The 17,977-nt window shown below is 50.5% G+C and overlaps 1 protein-coding gene across 1 annotated transcript in view; it reads left to right on the top strand.

Moving 5' to 3' along the window:
- Window positions 1–804, top strand: part of TAMALIN (trafficking regulator and scaffold protein tamalin) — a 7,997-nt gene extending 7,193 nt beyond the window's left edge. The window contains exon 9 of the mRNA XM_025883326.2: window positions 1–804. Within this exon, the coding sequence (XP_025739111.1) occupies window positions 1–109 (109 nt within the window). The 3' untranslated portion in view covers window positions 110–804.
- Window positions 805–17,977: the final 17,173 nt, after the last annotated feature.

The raw sequence follows: 17,977 nt of genomic DNA, 5'->3' as shown, positions 1-17,977 counted from the left end.
GTGCGGCCCCGGCCTGCGCAAAGCCAAGTACCGCAGCTTCCGCCGGCGGCTGCTCAAGTTCATCCCCGGACTCAACCGCTCGCTGGAGGAGGAGGAGAGCCAGCTGTAGGGGTGGGGCGGGCGGGGAAGGTATTTATTTATTTATTCGATCCAGCCAGTGCAGAAAGGGGGCGGGGGGGGGCGGGTACCCGGGCCGAGGGGACCCCAGGAGCCCAGCGCAGCGGGAGAGGGTCCTTGCCAGCCGCAGCTGGGCTGCTGGTGCCTGGCTGTCTCTGCGGGCCCCAGATCCTTTTACTCCTCCTCCCCTAAACCACAGTGGGAGGTGGGGCAGGGAGAACCAGGCAAGCTTGGGTTGGGAGAGGTTTGGGGGCGTTCATCCTACATCTGGGTCAGTAGTGCCTTGTGGGGTGTCCAGGAAAACCCCTCTGGAGGGGAGGAACCCTGTCCCACGAAGCCCTCTCCTCAGCTTTACTTGCTCCTCACCTTTGGCCTGGGGGAGAAATGGCTTCTGGTCAGTAGTCCCCCTACTCTCCACACGTATACACCGTCCCAGTTAACCAGCGGGCCCCTGAAGGGGCCGAAGGTGCTGGGTCCCCTGCTTCCCGGCTTTGAACCCTAAGGGCTTGGCCCCTTCCAGGGGCCTGTAACTAAGTTGGGTCCTGCCGGGCAGGGGTCCTGGGTTCCCTGCCTCTTGGGGGACAGGAGTGGGCATGTCCAGGTGGGGTGGGGGCGGCACACTGTTCCACCGTTTTGCATATTGTTGCTTCTGAACCACAAACTGTATAAAATTGACGTTTTTTTGCATCTGTTGTCCGCGTGTTGACTGCCTGGTGGGGGGCAGGATTGGGCTCCAGCAAACTCTGACTCTACCACGCATCCCTCCCCCCCAACACACACTTGGGCGTGAGCGCGCGTGCACACACACACACACACACACCCCTACACTGTATTTTACATCTTATTTGCTTGGAGCCTGCAGCCAGGGGAATAGTCTGGGGGATTTTGACTTACATGTATGAACCTGAGCAAGAGGCCCCACACCCTCTTCAGAACTTGGGCCTCTTATTTAAGTGCATTTTGAACCTCCCTTCCCAAATACAACAGGTGGTGGCCAAGGTTTGTCTCAAGTCCTTAACTATCCCCTGTGCAAATAACGTGCTTGGAATCTTCTCGGGGCTGGGCCTGGGTCTCCCACAGAGGAGGCCTTAGCCACCGGCCACCCAACCTGTGACAGGCCTAACCACTGACCACCCATTGTTGTTTGTCCAGAACTCCTCACTGGTTCCCCAGTACTCCTAGAATAAGTTTCTAACTCCCAGGCTGGGTTATCTGACCCCCGCCTGCCTCATTTTCCTGTCTTCCTTCTCTGGCCCCTTTGCTGTTATCTGATATGCTTCAGATCCCATCCGCCCGAGGCTCTGCGTTCACTCTTCCCATAATTGGCCCCTTCAGTCTTCAGCTCTGCCTTCCAAAGGACTCCCCACCCAGTCTAAAATACAGTCACACCTTCCACTGTGAAGCCCTGGCTTTTTCTGCCGTACGACTCATCACCATCTGCAGTTGTCTTGACTTTTGTGGAGTCTGGTGTTGGCCTGGCCCCCCCTCCCTGGGACAATGCACACTCCTTGCAGTAGAGCCCAGGGACCTTTCCTGTCTTCTCTGCGGCTTTAGTTCTTGCCTGATACTAGCTCATAGTAGAACCCCAATAACTACAGTGCGTGCTCCCAGCATCTCCACCTTTCTTTGAGGTGACCCAGGGCAAGTGACCTGTCCAGGGTCACACAGAAAGCAAGTAGCAGAGCTAGGCCTGGAACTTGAGACTCCTGTGCCAGTGCTCGCTGGCAGTGACCAGCATACAAGGAGCAGCTTTAAGGGGTCTAAGTGGCACCTTCCCCCAGCCAGGCCATCTCCTACCCTCTCTGTCCTGCACGGTACTGCACTTGCTTTCCCAAATGGGCTCCCCGCTACCTCTCTTGCCTCCAGACCATCCCTCCACCTAGTAGTTTGGGTGATCTTTCTGAAAAGGAAATCAGATCATAACCCTCCTCACTTGAAACCCCTTATGGCTTCCCCTGGAATAAAAGAATAAAATCCAAACTATTGCCTATGGCTTATCCTAACATGTCCGTCTGGGCAGACAAATTACAAAAAGACATCCCTTCCTCTGAGTTGACAGCAGCCACAGGGGCCCAAGAATTTGGTAACTGGGAGCCTTTGTGCAGTGCACAACATCTGCGATTGTACTGGGATGCCTTGCAGGAGGCCCTCCTGGGTGAGGTCTCTATCTCTCTCTTCAAGCTCAAATTGTTTCTCCTTCCGTGTCACTTCTCAAGCTTAAGCCACACTAGTCTTCCTGGTCTAACTCCTCAAATACGCCAAGCTCTTTCTTGTCTCCGCCCTTTGCCTGTGCTGTGCGCTCTGCCTGGAACACTCTTCTTTACAAGACCGATTCCTCCATCCTGCAGCTTCAGCTTAAATACTTCCTCACAGAGCTTTCCCAGATCAGATCAGTAGTTCCCTGTCCTCATTACTCTTTCTCTTGAGCCCTCTAGTTTTTTTGTTTTTGTTTTTTTTTCTTTACAGCACTTACCCCCCATTGGTAATTATATGGCTTCTTCTGTATAGACAGGTCTTCTGCCTCCCTAAGGCAGGAAGCTCAGCCTTGGTTACATTGTACCTCCAGGGCCTAACACAGTGTCATACACAGCAGGTGCTCCATAAACAGGAATGCTTCCATGGGGCCAGGCCAGCAGAGGGGTGACCACCACCTCTCCACCGCCCCCCCCCCCAGTGAAGAGGTCCCTCCCCTGCTCCAGCTGCTGCTGGCATCTGTGGGCGCCTCTCATGATATCCCTTTGGGGCTGGGTGTCAGTTCCAGCCCGGGCACCTGCACCTGGCCGCTTTGCGCTCCCTGGTTCCGGTGGGGGTGGGTGTGAGGAGGAGAACATTTGATTAAGAAAATGGAGCTTCCCCAAGCTCCCTGTTTGAACAGCTGCTCTGCAGCCACGACAAACAGCAGCTCCCGGAGGCTCGGGTCTCGGCGGGGGGGTTGGGGGGTGGGTGGCTCTCCTACCTTTGTTCCCAGAGCCCAGGACTCAGGACTGCCGGGAGCCCGGCCAAGCGGGCAAAGCCCAGCGCCTTGCTGGGGGCGGGGTCTGCAAGGGCCGGCCCGGCTTTCTCCGCCCAGCAGATACCCAGCCCCTCCCTGACCAGCCTCTTCCTCCCCTCCTCCCCTGCAGCTAGTCCTGGGAGTGCTGCCCGGACCCCCTCACCCAGGTGGAAGGGGGCTCCTGGCCCGGGGCGCACACCGAGGAGGGTGGGGGCTAGACCCCACCTCCCAGATGATGGGATGACGGCACCGGCACAGCAGCCTCCTGCCGTGTAGGTGGGTGACAGGGAGTGACTAATGTGTGAGCTGCGATGCTAAAAATTAACCCAGGGATCGTGTTTGGTGGAGGGTGGGGGTGGATGGGAAGGGAGCAGGGACAGGGAAGAGTGTGTGGCTGGTATTCCCCCTGCCCTGCCTCCCCTCTTTCATCTTCCACCAGCCTTCTGGTCCTCTCAGTGCCCCAGGGGACTCTGTGGGAGCCCTTCCCCACCCCAGGCCAGGAGGGACCCCCGAACAATTCCAGGGAGAAGAGGGGACACCACTGTAGGTCTTGTGCGTGGTAGAGTGAGGACACAGCCTTGCAGATGGAGCTCTGGTCTGAGGTCCCTACAGAGCCCTGCATCTTCCCCCCCTCTCCCTGGCGTGATGGCCGCGCGCCCCTGAGCCCCCTGGTTCTCCCCCGCTCTGCCCAGGCCTGAGCTCTGCTCAGGAGTGGAGTGGTGAGCAGAAGTAGCCAGGGCACAGAGACAAGGGCAGGTTTTGCATCAGGAGGTGGAGTTGCCGGGGGCGCTGTACCTGAAGGGAAGGACCAGGGACTATCTCCCAGAGCACCTCTACGTACCGGCACTGTGCGAAACACTTCCAGAGCCATCGACCACTTAGGCCTCACAGCGGATCTGAGAGCCATGTGCCACTGTCCCCATTTTGCAGATGAAGAGAAGCTAAGAACTGGAGAGGTTAAGGTAGCGTAGCTGCTACCTGGCAGAACCAGCATTCCCTCATATGTGTTTGTGTCTAGAGCCCCGGATTGAGCAGAGGGAAGACTTCCTGGAGGAAGGAGTGTGAGGACGGGATGTCGAGATGGTAGGGACTGTTGAGAGGAAGTGAGCCTCTAAGGCTGTGGGGATGGAAAGTGGGAGCATGGACGGTGGATGAAAGGTGGGACCGCAGGGAGCAGGGTCTGAGATGTGCCAGAGAGCAAATGGAGATCAGGTCCAGAGGGATCAAGCCTCCATGTATGTGGGTGCTGTGCTGGAGTGAGGTGAGAACATTCTCATCAAGGGATTGAGGGGCTCTTGAAACTGGGCTCTGGGGGCCACAAAGGGGCTTGGGCTTGGAGAAAAGCTTTTTTTTTTTTATTAAAGATTTTGTTTATTTATTTGACAGAGAGAGACACAGCGAGAGAGGGAACACAAGCAGGGGGAGCAGGAGAGGGAGAAGCAGGCTTCCCGCGGAGCGGGGAGCCCGACATGGGGCTCGATCCCAGGACCCTGAGATCACGACCTGAGCCGAAGGCAGACGCTTAAGGACTGAGCCACCCAGGCGCCCCTGGAGAAGAGCTTTGTTGACACACATGAGAAAACACGTTAGAAGGAGTAATTCAGAAACACTCCTATTTTGCTTGGAGACAAAACCAGAGAACTTGAGCTGAATGGCTGCAGGAGAAGAGATAAGATAGGAGAAGGCACTTTCTGCTCACTAATTAGTCACTCCTAAAATCGGGGAAGTGAGAGGCTGCCGGACTCCCCAAAGGTCGGGAGAAATGCCAGGCTGTCTAGTTGGGAGGCTGTCTGGCCCTGCATTGATGGCTGGGTGGGATGGCCTAAAGGAGGGAGGGCTGGGCTGAGGGGCAAGGAGAAGGCAGGGGACCAAGGAGGGCGCCTTAGAGCAATTACAGAGCCAAAAAAAAGGAGATGACACGGCAGAGTAGAGCAGGCATGCCTGACCCCTAGTGGTGACCGCAGGACACTGCACCTCTCTCAGCCCTGACCTTACCGGCGTCAGACCTGGCAGAGGTAAGGAGGCACCTCCCCCACCCCCCCACCCCATCAGCCAAGTGCTGTGAGGGTGGCTCTCCCTCCTTAAAGCCCACCTCTCCAGGCCTTCCTCAGCCCTGCCCCACGCTCTCACAAAGCAGAGCCTCCTCTGAACCACACAACCCATCTGAAGCTCTCTGCAACCTCGATTTCCCTGGCACTGAGTGGGCATTCAGTATGTCTGAATGAATGAATAATGCATTCAGAACTTATAAACCATCCAACTTAATTTACTTCAACCAACATACCTTCTCTGTGTGGAAGCCCACTTAGCCTGAAGGCTTGTAGACTGGAGGGGGGGTAGTGGGGAGACACCTGCTGAATTGCAAGACACGGAATTTTTGCCATAAGGGAGACCTCCTAAACCTCAGCAAATGTGTCATTCCCGGAGTTCAGAGAGCACACCAGTTTATACAAAAAAGTAAAAAGTATGGAGAAGGAAGGGTGCTAATTAGTAGCAAGAAAACATGTAAGAATAAATCGCATTGGAAAAGTAAATATATAGTAAAGGTAGTAGATTAATTATTATAAAGCTAGTATGAAGGTTAAAAGACAAAAGCAGTAAAAATAACTATGATTACAATAATTAGTTAAGAGATACAAAGGTAAAAAGATGCAAAATGTGACATCAAAAACACAAAACCTAAGGGGGGGGAGGGTAAAAATGTTGAGCTTTAGAATGGGATCACACTTAAGTTGTTACCAATTTAAAACAGACTGTTATAAGTTGTTATATGTAAGCCTCGTGGTAATCACAAAGCAAAAACTTATAGTAAATATATAAAAAATTAAAGAGAAAGGAACATAGCATACCACTAAAGAAAGTCATCAAACCACAAAGGAGAAGAGCAAGAGAAGAAGAAAGGAGCAGAAAGGAACTACAGAAACAGCCAGAAAACAATGAACAAAATGGCAATAAGCACATACCCATTCATACTGACTTAAAATGTAAATGGACTAAATTCTTCAATCAAAAGACATAGTGGTTCAATGAATTAAAAAAAAACAATACCCTTTTATATGCTGCCAACACTTTAGCTATAAGGACACATACAGGCTGAAAGTGAAGGGATGGGAAAAGGTATTTCAGGCAAATGGAAACCAAAAAAAAAAAAAAAGGAATAGCTATGCTTATATTAGACAAAAAAGACTTTAAAACAAAGACTGTAATAAGAGATAAAGAAGGGTGTGACATACTGATAAAGAAGTCAGTCCAGCAAGAGGATATAACAATTGTAAATATTTATGCACTCAACATAGGAGCACCTAAAGGTGTAAAGCAAACATTAATAGACCTAAAGGGAGAAATTGACAGCAATACAGTAATAGTAGGGGATTTTAATACCCCACTTACATCAATGGATAGATCATCCAGATAGAAAATCAATAATAAATATGGCCTTAAATGGCATGGTAGACCAGATGGACTTGACAGATAGCTACAGAACATTCCACCCAAAAGCAACAGAATATACATTCTTCTCAAATGCACAAGGAACATTCTCTAGGAGAGATGATATGTTAGGCCACAAAACAAGTCTTACTGGATTGAAGAGAACTGACATCATATCAAGCATCTTTTCCAACCACAATGGTATGAAACTAGAATTTAATTACATGAAGAAAACTGGAAAATTCACAAGTATGTGGAGATTAAACAACATGCTCCTCAACAACCAGTGGGCCAAAGAAGAAATCAAAGGAGAAACAAGGGCACCTGGCTGGCTCAGTCAGTAGAGCACACAACTCTTGATCTCAGGGTGCTGAATTCAAGCCCCATGTCGGGCGGGGAGCTGACTTAAAAAAAAAAACTCCTTGAGACAAATGTAAATAGAATATACCAAAATTTATGGGAGGCAGCAAAAGCAACTGTAAGAAACAAGAAAAGCCTCAAATAAACAAGCTAACTTTATGCCTCAAGGAACTAAAGAAAGGACAGATGAAGCCTAAATTTAGTAAAGAAAGGAAATAACAGGGACGCCTGGGTGGCTCAGTTGGTTAAGTGTCTGCCTTCAACCCAGGTCATGATCCCAGAGTCCTGGGATCGAGTTCCGCATCGGGCTCCTTGCTCATCGGGGAGTCTGCTTCTCCCTCTGCCTGCTGCACCCCCTGCTTGTGCTCTCTCTCTCTCTCTCTCTCTCTGACAAATAAATAAATAAATAAATAGAAAGGAAATAACAAAGATTAGAGAAGAAATAAATGAAATAGAGACAAAAAAGACAATAGAAAAGATCAAGAGCTGGTTCTTTGAAAAGATAAACAATAGTGACCAAACGTTAGCTAGACTTACCAAGAAAAAAAGAGAGGGGACTCAAATAAATAGAATCAGAAATGAAAGAGCAGATGTTACAACTGACACCACAGAAATACTAAGGATCATAAGGGACCACTAGGAACAATTATATACAACAGATTGAACAACCTAGAAGAAGTGGATACATTCCTAGAAATGTGCAACCTACCAAGACTGCATCGTGAAGAAACAGAAAATCTGAAGGGACTGATTACTAATAAGGAGATGGAATCAGTCATCAGAAACCTCCAAGCAAACAAAAGTCCAAGACCAGATGGCTTCACCGGTGAATTCTACCAAATACTCAAATAATTAATATCCTTCTCAAACTCCTCCAAAAAAACAGAAGAGGGGAACTCTTCTAAACACATTTTACAAGGCCAGCATTACTCTGATATCAAAACCAGACATGAATGCCATGAAACAAGGAAATTGCAGGCCGATATCCCTGATGAATGTAGAGGTAAAAGCCCTCACAAAGTATCAGCAAACTGAATTCAACAGTACATTAAAAGAATCATATGCTGTGTTTAGTCCAGGAATGCAAGGATGGTTCAACATCCACAGATGAGTCCATGTGATACACCACGTAAACAAAATGAAGGATAAAAACCATATGATTATCTCAATAAATGCAAAAAGAGCATTTGACAAAGTTCAACATCCATGTATGATAAAAACTGTGAACAAAGTGGGTACCCCAACACAATAAAGGCTATATATGAAAAACCCTTAGCTATCATCACATTTGACAGTGAAAAGCTAAAAGCTATTTCCCTAAGATCAGGAACAAGGCAAGGATATCTATTCTTGCCACTTTTATTTAACATAGTGTTGGAAGTCCTGGTCAGAGCAATTAGGCAAGATAAAGAAAAAAAGACATCCAAATTGGAAAGGAAGGAGTAAAACTGTAGTATTTGCAGGAGACATGATATTATATTAGGAGCCCTAAAGACTCCATCCCCAAACTGTTAGAACTAATAAATAGATGCAGTAAAGTTGCGGGATACAAAATCCCATCAATAAAAATCTGTTGTGTTTCTAAACACTAATAATGAACTACCAGAAAGAGAAATTAAGAAAATAATCCCATTTACAATTTCATCGAAAAGAATAAAATACCTAGGAATAAATTTAACCAAGGAGGTGAAAGACCTGTATATTGAAACCCATAAGACATTAATGAAAGAAATTGAAAAAGACAAATAAATGGAAAGACAGTCCATGCTCATGGATTGGAAGAATTATATTGGTAAACCAATGTCTGTACTACCCAAAGCAATCTACAGATTCAATGCAATCATTATCAAAATTCCAGTGGTATTTTTCACAGAAATCGAACAATCCTAAAATTTGTATGGAACCACAAAAGTCCCTGAGTAGCTAAAGCAAGCTTGAGAAAGAACAAAGTTGGAGATATCACACTCCCTGATTTCCAACTATACTACAAAGCAACGGTAATCAAAACAGCATGATATTGGCATAAAAGCAGACACATGGATGACTAGAACAGAATAGAGAGCCCAGGAATAAATCCATGCTTATATGGTTAATTTACTACAACAGAGTCAAGAATATACAATGGAGAAGACAGTCTCTTTGATAAATGGTGTTGGGAAAACTGGACAGCCACATGTAAAAAACTGAAACTGGACCACTATTTTACACAAAAATTCACTCAGAATGGATTAAAGACTTGAATGTAAGACCTGAAACCATAAAACCCCTAGAAGAAAACGTAGGCGGTTAGCTCCCTGACATAGATCTGACACCAAAAACAAAAGTGACAAAAGCAAAAGTAAACATGTGGGACCACATCAAACTGAAAATCTTCTGTACCCCAAAGGAAACCATTAACAAAATAAAAGGCAACGTACTCAATGGGAGAAAATACTTGCAAATCATGTATCTAATAAGGGGCTAATATCCAAAATATGTAAAGAACTCCTACAAGTCAATAGCAAAAAAATAAACAATCCAGTTTAAAAAATGGGCAGAGTGGGGCACCTGCGTGGCTCAGTTGGTTAAGCATTCTACTCTTGGTTTCAGCACAGATCTTGATCTCAGGGTCATGAGTTCAAGCCCGGTGTTGGGCCCCACACTGGGCATGGAGCTGACTTTAAAAGAAAAGAAAAAAGAAAAAAAATGGGCAGAGGATCTGAATAGACATTTTTCCAAAAAAGACACACAGATGGCCAACAGACTCATGAGAAGATGCTCAACATCACTCATCATCAGAGAAATGCAAATCAAAACCGCAATGAGATATCACCTTACACCTGTCCAAATGGCTAGTATCAAAAGAAGAGAAAAGAAAAAAGAAAAGAAAAGAAAAAAGAAAAGAAAAGAAATAACAACTGCTGGCAAGGATGTGGAGAAAAAGGAACCCTCTTGCACTGTTGGTGGGAATACAAACTGGTGCAGCCACTGTGGAAAACAGTATGGAGGTTCCTCAAAAAAATTAAAACTGGAGGGGCCCCTGGATGGCTCAGATGGTTGAGCGTCTGCCTTCGGCTCGGGTCATGATCCCAGGGTCCTGGGATCGAGTCCCGCATCGGGCTCCCTGCTCCTTGGGAGCCTGCTTCTCCCTCTGCTTCTCTCTCTCTCTCTCTCTCTCCCTCTGTCTCTCATGAATAAATAAATAAAATCTTTATTTTTTTTTAAAGATTTTATTTATTTATTTGACAGAGAGAGACACAGCGAGAGAAGGAACACAACCAGGGGGAGTGGGAGAGGGAGAAGCAGGCTCCCCGCCGAGCAGGGAGCCCGATGCGGGGCTTGATCCCAGGACCCTGGGATCATGACCTGAGCCGAAGGCAGACGCTTAACGACTGAGCCACCAGGCTCCCCATAAATAAAATCTTTAAAAAAAAAAAAAAATTAGAACTGGACTACCATATGATCTGGCAATTCCAATTGTGGGTATTTATCCGAAGAAAATGAAAACCCTAATTCAAAAAGCTATCTGCACCCCCAGGTTTACTGAAGCATTATTTATTTATTTATTTATTTATTTTTAAAGATTTTATTTATTTATTTGACAGAGAGAGACACAGCGAGAGAGGGAACACAAGCGGAGGGAGCGGGAGAGGGAGAAGCAGGCTTCCCTCTGAGCAGGAAGCCCAATGCGGGGCTCAATCCCAGGACCCTGGGATCATGACCTGAGCCGAAGGCAGATGCTTAAGGACTGAGCCACCCAGGCGCCCCTGAAGCATTATTTAAAATAGCCAAGATATGGAAACATCCTAAGTGTCCATCAAGGGCTGAATGGATAAAGAAATCGAGGTATATATATGTATTACTTAGCCATAAAAAAGAATGCAATCCTGCCATTTGCAACAACATGGATGGACCTCAAGGGCATTATGCTGAGTGAAATAAGTCAGAGACAGACCAATACAATGGGACCTCTCTTATATATAGAATCTAAAACAGAAACAACTTAAGCTGATAGATACCAATAAGTAATTGGTGGTTGCAAGAGGCATGAGGTGGGGGTGGGAGAAATGAGTGAACTGTTTTTTTGTTTTTTTTTTTTCCTAGTTTAAGTAACTTGAATAAAAACCTTTTTTAAAGTAAAAATTATGCAAATAGTGGCCCTTTGGGCCTCTTTCCCCATGGGCCCCTGCAGAGTCACTCAAAAGCCCCCCCACCCCCTCCCAGATGGCCAGGTCCAGGCAGCACCATCTTCCCCCCCAACACCAGAATGACAGGCCACCCAGGTCCCAACACACATAGCCTGTTCAGCTCTCTCCAAATCTTAGTCTAATTGAGGCCTGGGCCTCATCCCGCTTTCTCTGAGAAACTGGTCTCTGGTTAAGCAAAGGCAAGACGAGTGATTACTAACTATGGCAACAAATCACCTGTGGGACATTGAACAGTAGCTAGGACCCCTACCCCTTCCCTTAAGATTCTGATTCAGGAGTTCTGTGGTAAGCTGAAGCTCCCGCATGTTAAAAAAATACCTCGGGCGCCTGGGTGGCTCAGTTGTTAAGTAACTGCCTTCGGCTCAGGTCATGATCCCGGGGTCCTGGGATCGAGTCCCGCATCGGGCTCCCTGCTCAGCAGGAAGCCTGCTTCTCCCTCTCCCACTCCCCACTGCTTGTGTTCCCTCTCTCGCTGTCTCTCTCTCTGTCAAAAAAATAAATAAAATCTTTAAAAAAAAAAAATACCTCAATTGATCAGTAAGGAATTACTGAATGGATGCTGACTGAATATGATTCTAGAGACTTCTGATCTCCCCCCCACCTAGAACCTGGGCGCTCCAGATACTGACAGCACTCCCGCTCCCCTGAGGTCAGATGACCTGTGCACGTCCCACTGGCCCTTTCTGCTTCATGGTGTGGGGGCGGCTCCCCTCCCCCGCCCCAGCCCAGGCTGGGAGCTCTTGGAGGGCAGGGAGATCCCTTCGGACACATGCGTGTCCCCACGTAGGCTGGAGCGGATGTGGGCACACTACAGAGGTATCAGGACCTGATCATTGTGTGTGTGGCCGGTGCTCAGGGGTGAGGGGAGGGGAGAGGAGGCTGGGACACGAGGGGCGGGCAGGCTAGGGCTTCCCCGCAGGCGGCTGCTTCTTAAGGGCTCCTGTCTAGACCAAGCGTTGGGGGTAGGCAGGGGGAGATCAGACTTGTGGTGGTGCTGGGGGAGGAGGCCCGTGAGCTGCCTCGGGGTTACAGGATTGACCTTCAAGTTCTGGATTTGGTTTAACTGGCGTGCGGGTGGGGGTGCCACTTCAGTGCACCAACTGGAATCAGCAGGGGCCCCCTCCCCATCTTCGCGCACTCTGAAGCTGAGAGGCTGAGAGCTGAATCGCAGAGGCAGGTTCCAGCCTGGGGGTGCAGCCGTCATTAGCTGGGGTGGGGGTGGAGATGGGGACTCTGGGTTGTGTTTGGCTGGAAGCTGGGAGGGAAGCAGGTGGCAGAGCTTGAGTGAGTAACCGCCTCCCCGGAGCAGCAAATCTTGCCGCCCCAGGAAGTCCCACAGACATTCTGCACCCCCTCCCCCCGCCCACGCCGGGACCTTCTCCTGGTAAACGCCCACCCGGGCTCCGCAGCTCCAGCTCGCTCTCGCGCTCGCTCTTCCGGCGCAGACGCGCGGCGCCCCAGCACACTTGACCCCATTGCAGACACCCACACCGTGCCCCGGGACAACCTTTCGGGCGGGTCCCCCCCTTCTTCCCTTGCCCCACCCCACGCGCCGCCCCTCCACCCTCTCGCCCCCCAGACCCTTTAAAATCCCGGGAAGGGCCCGCCGCGCCCCTCAGGGCTCCGGGGGTCCCGGGAGGGGCCGGTCCGGGCAGGGGGGCTTGGCCCGGGCAGGTTTGCGAAGCTTTGGGGCGCTGCCGCCCTCTGCTGGACAGACTTGGGAACTGCTTCACCTCTTGGTCGTCGCTTCCTTTCCTTTGCCTCCTTGGCCGCCTGGTTTCGGATTTTCCTTGACCTGTCTGCCATCTGTCTTCTTTCCTTGACCCGACCCTGGAGGATTCCGAATTTGTAGGTGTCGGTCCTAGTGCCAGTTATGCCACAGGCTAGGTTCGGGTTTCTTCCCGGTGATAGCAGTCATGAAGACCAAAGGCAGGACGGTGAATGACACTTGGCAAACTCCAAGGGAGCACCTGGTAATGAGGTGTGGGTGTAATTAATGCTAAGTCTCTCATACTTTCTGGGGTGTGGCTGGGGGGAATCACCTTTCCCCCTGTCCTTGGCCCTCAGTGGAACTAGAGGCACAATTCATCCCTAAGGATCATCACGTTTTGATATGTTGCCTTTTAGTCTTTTCCCCATATATAGAAGCATATATATGGATATGGATTTTAATACAAATGTGACCATACCCTACGTGCTGTTTTGTATCTGGCCTTTTTTTTCCCCCTCCAAGTGCACAAGTCATGGTTAAAAGCCTGGATTCTAGAGTCAGACAGACCTGGATTCAAGTCCTTCTGTCCTGAGGCAAACCACATAACCTCTACCTTTCTCAGCCTATTTCTTTTATCTACAAAATGGTGCTGATGCCAGGAATACCCCCTTCACAGGCCTCGGGCATATCCATCTCAGAACCTGTTAGCAGGGGCTGTCTTGTGCCTGTATTTTGAGCAAGACTCTTCTCCAGCCCCTTGATGCTTGGAGTGTGCAAGATGTTCTCCCTTCTACATATGTCCTAATAGTAAGAAAGGGAGAGATGTCCATCTCTGAGCTTGCCCCCACCCCAAGGCTGCTCTTGGCTCCATGGGTCTCATTATTCTTCAGGCACATTCAGAGTTTCCCCCTCTTAGTGCATGCAGCTGCCCTCTGCCTCGCTGGCCTTTTCCCCAGGTAAGAGCTCTTTCCCTCACTTCCCTGGGGTCCCTACTACCTGAAGCCCCTCTGACTGTTCCTTTATAGTTAGCAGCCCCGGCCATTCTGTAGCCACTTACCTGCCCTGTCTGTCTTCATAGCACTGCTCGGTAGGACGCATTATGTGACATATGTGTTTATCAGTATCACCCCTCTCCTCACCAATATATCTCCAAGGAAGGCAGAGACTTTGGGAGTTTTTTTAATTGCTCCTCCATCTCTGTGGTTCCTAGAAGACTGCCTGGCACACAGCAGGCCCTGGACAGACTGTTGTGTGAATATGAGTAAATCCACCACTCACCTTTCTCCCTACAGAGGCAACCGTTTGCTAGAGGCCACTTCTGTCCAGCAGAGGGCACCACCGCACAGCATTTTGGGGGTGGTCTGGCCTGGGGCTAGGATGGGAGACCCTGTGGGCGCTCAGTCGGGCTCGGACTGGAAGAAAGAGGGCCTCCTGCACTAATCTGTCCCGGCAGCATGGAGCTGGCCAGCCCTGGCCGCCTCCTGCGGCGTGCTCCCGTGCCCGACGACGTCAGAATACCCTGACTCCTGGCCTGGGGACACATCGTAGCAGCGGATGCTTCTGGGTGGCTCACGGCCTGTCCTGGGCTGTGCAAAACGACGGTAGTGACAAGAGCTGCACTGCTTGCTCCCAGGTGTGCTGCAAAGCCCAGACAGAGGCATATGTGAAATGTCTTGTGAATGTACACCCCCGGCAAATGTCATTTATACACGCCTTTGCTGACGGAGGCAGGAGCGCTGCAGCACAAGAGGAGAGATCCGAGGGCACTCAAAGGGAATTGCCAGGCTAAAGGAAGGTGGACTTATGAAGAAGATCAAGTCAGTGAAGGAGAAAGACGTTGTTAAAAATAACAACTACCTTTCACCAAGAGCTTACCAGGAGCCAAGGCTGAGGAAAACGATCTCCCAACATTGTCTAATTATAGCCAACACTTAGACGGTGTTGCCCTGTGCCAGGCACCGTTCAAGTGCTTTGTGCATACAAACTCGTGGAATCCTCACAGCTCAGGGAGCTGGGCCCCATCACCATCTCCAATCTTCACAGGGGGAAACTGAAATAGACAGCTTGAACAACTTGCCCAAGGCCACGCAGATAGGGCTGGGATACACACGTGAGGGATCTGCCTCCTGGAATGGGTTCCCGAGCCCTTGTGGTCACCACCACTCCGAAAAGAAGATATTATTGTTTTGGTTCCCAGATGGGAAAGGGAGGCTCAGCAAGCTTACAAAGGCTGCCTGAGGCCATGATGCAGGCAAGTGTAGTTGAACCCTGCGGAAACACGGAGTGGTACCTCCCAGTCCCCATGGAGTCAGGAAAGGAGCTGTGGGGATGGGGACCGGGTTCTCTCAGACCGGCCGGCAGCAAACATGCCTGCTTCTTCCTCTGAGGGCCAGGGGAGTGTGAGAGAACAGAGGCCGTGTAGGGTGGAGTGGCTTGACACAGAGGCTGCTTGGTGGCCTCAAATTCGTGGGAGGAAGGAGGCTGGGCCACCTTCCAGGCCAAGATGGGAGGGAGGAAGTGAAGAGTGCTGGTAGACACCAGGCTGTCCACAGTGATTCCACACAGGCCCGTGAACTCCCTCCCCCCACACCCTTCTCCACAGGTAGAAAAGGGGTACTGCGGGGCTGGCTTGACAGTGGGAGGTGAAAGCAGCCCTGTCCCTTGCCACGAGTGCCCCCAGCCCAGCCCCTGGCTTCTAACCTGTTACATAAGCTGCTCCATACCCAGGGACTGGAAATAGCCATGGCAATGCCGGGTTGGGCTGGGGGCATGATGAATGGTCCCCAAGCATCAGCTGACCGCTCCCGAAGTGACCTGAGGGACGGCTGCAGCTCAGGTTACCGAGCCCTCCCTGGGAGGAGGCCCTGCCTGGCTTGCAGATGACAGTTCCAAAGTGACTCTGTGTCTCGACATTTATGGTGTGTCTGAAGGATCGTCCTACTCACCAGCCTGAGCGGCTACATAGCCATGCCAGGCCACTGCAGGCCACTCCCCCCACCCTGGATGCTGGGAGCCAGAGCCTGGCCCAGAGAACGTGCTTTAGGATCCCCGGAGCTGGCCCCAGGGACATCTGGAAGGTCAGCTCCTCTGGGTCCTCCCCCAAGGGCCCCAATGGAGAGCAAGAGGAGACTGAGGAATTGGGTGGCATGGAGGCTGCTGGGGGCTGCAGGTTGCATTGTCCCAGGGCTGCACTCTGCCTCAGCCCCATGCCCGTGTCACAGCCCACTCTGTCACTGCACTTACGGCCCCTCAATCCAGGTGCTTACACACCCTGATGCCCACTGGAAAGGGGAGAGCCACATGACCCCCTCCAGTCACCAGGCACACACTCCTCCTCCTGAAAGCAACTTGGGCACACTTTCACAGACCACCTGAGACGTGGGAGGGTGTGCTCCCAGTGGACAGCGGTCACGTGTTAAGAATGATAATGACTATTGCAGTTCTGTGCCTTTAAGATACCTACTCCTCAAAAACAAAAACAAAAAACAAAAAAACCCACCACCATAACAACTCTCTCCCCCAAAATATAAAATTAATGCTTTATGTTACCTAACAGTTAAATCACCTAATTATTTTCCCCCACATCCTTCAGGGAAATGCGCGCTCCCATCCCAGGGAGTTAGGACCTCTTTACTCCACGACTCCAGAACCCTCTGACAGGTTGGAACCCCCCAACTGGAGACATGAGGGAAATTTTACAAAATCCACAGAAGGCAGGTGGGTTGCCCAACCTTCCTGATGATAGATTCCCTGCTCAGTGATCAGACAGACAGACACACAGACACACACACAGACACAGATACACACACACACACACACACACACACACAGAGCGCTGCTCTTCTTGGTGCTCGGGTGTGGGGGCAGGACTCCCCGCCAAACTGCGATGGCAGCAGTCTGGAAAGCCCTGCCTGTGCCCACATACTGGCCATGCCTCTGCCACCCTCCTTGCGTGCCTGGGGGTTCTGGACTTCTGGGCCCACGCAGGAGGCACAGGAGAGACAGGCCCCAAAGGTGCACCCGAGGGTTAAGGGACACCCACCCCATTGCCAGGTAAACCCATATGGGAGAAGGGCCTGGCCTCTTCTGTTCTCCTGTCTGCCTCCATGTCTCTCCAGGAGCTCCCCTGGGAGTGTCACCGGTAACCAAAGCTGGCTCTGCTGGTGAGAGCGGGAGAAGATGTCGCTTGGCAACAAGGACAGCACGTAAGATCCAGCTAATCTGGGTTTGCCCCTGCAGGCAGCTGCCTTCCCGCTACCAGCAGACCCCCAGAGACAGATGCTTAACAACTTCTACCTATTTCCACTTCGGGAAACCTCACGTTCCAGGCGAGTTCCAGCAAACCCCAAGGTCTGGGCAGGGAGGACGCTTTCTCCCCACCCTTGCTATCCTCCCTCTCCCTGTCCCTTTTCTTGAGCCCTATCTCCCTGTAAAACATCTGCAGACCTCTCTGGGGATCCCAGGCTCTGTTGCAAGCCAGGAAATTCGAGGCAAATCGGTTCACCTCTCTGAACCACACGCTCCAATCTGGGAGCCAGTAACTAGCAGTTCAGTGCACAGACTTTGAGGCCACACTGGCCTGGCTCCTAATCCACGCCCTGCTACTTCTCTGCTGTGTGACATCCGGCACGTTCTTTAACCTCTTGGAGCCTCGGTTTCCTCAGTGCTAAATAGTACCCACCTTAGAGGGCTGTTGAAAGAAGGAAGAGACAAAGCAAGGAAGGTGCTTGGCCCGATGCCTGGCACGCAGCCCTGCAGGACTGGGCCAGGCACTCCTCTCTGGCCTCACGTCCAACCCTCTCCCTCAGTCACTGGGCCTGGGCCATTCACCTTCCTCTGCTGCTCCAGTGAAACAAATTCTCTCGGTGCTCTGGCCTTTCTCACATATTGTTCCCTCTCCCTGGAATACTTGCTCTCCACCCCCCACCCCCCACCCCCCGACAAATACTCCTCAGTTGAAAAATTACTTCCTTGGAGAAGCATTCCCTTACCCATCACCCCTTCTAAATTATAGCTCCTCATTAAATATCTTGTTGACATCCTGCATTTAGTTTTTTCACTCTCTCTCTCTTTCTTTTTCTAGGCCTCAAATGATTTACTGCACAGTATGTCTTACCCATCCGGCTGCCCCTCCAGGGGCAGCCCTCTCGTTTTCTCTTTATGGCACTCACTCCTTATTGG

Source organism: Callorhinus ursinus, unplaced genomic scaffold (assembly GCF_003265705.2).
Source record: "Callorhinus ursinus isolate GAN/ISIS: 27379988/994484 unplaced genomic scaffold, GSC_fseal_2.0 scaffold44, whole genome shotgun sequence".
Lineage (NCBI taxonomy): Eukaryota > Metazoa > Chordata > Mammalia > Carnivora > Otariidae > Callorhinus > Callorhinus ursinus.
The sequence above is the reverse complement of the archived record's forward strand: the minus strand, read 5'-3'. Positions and strand labels throughout refer to the sequence as shown.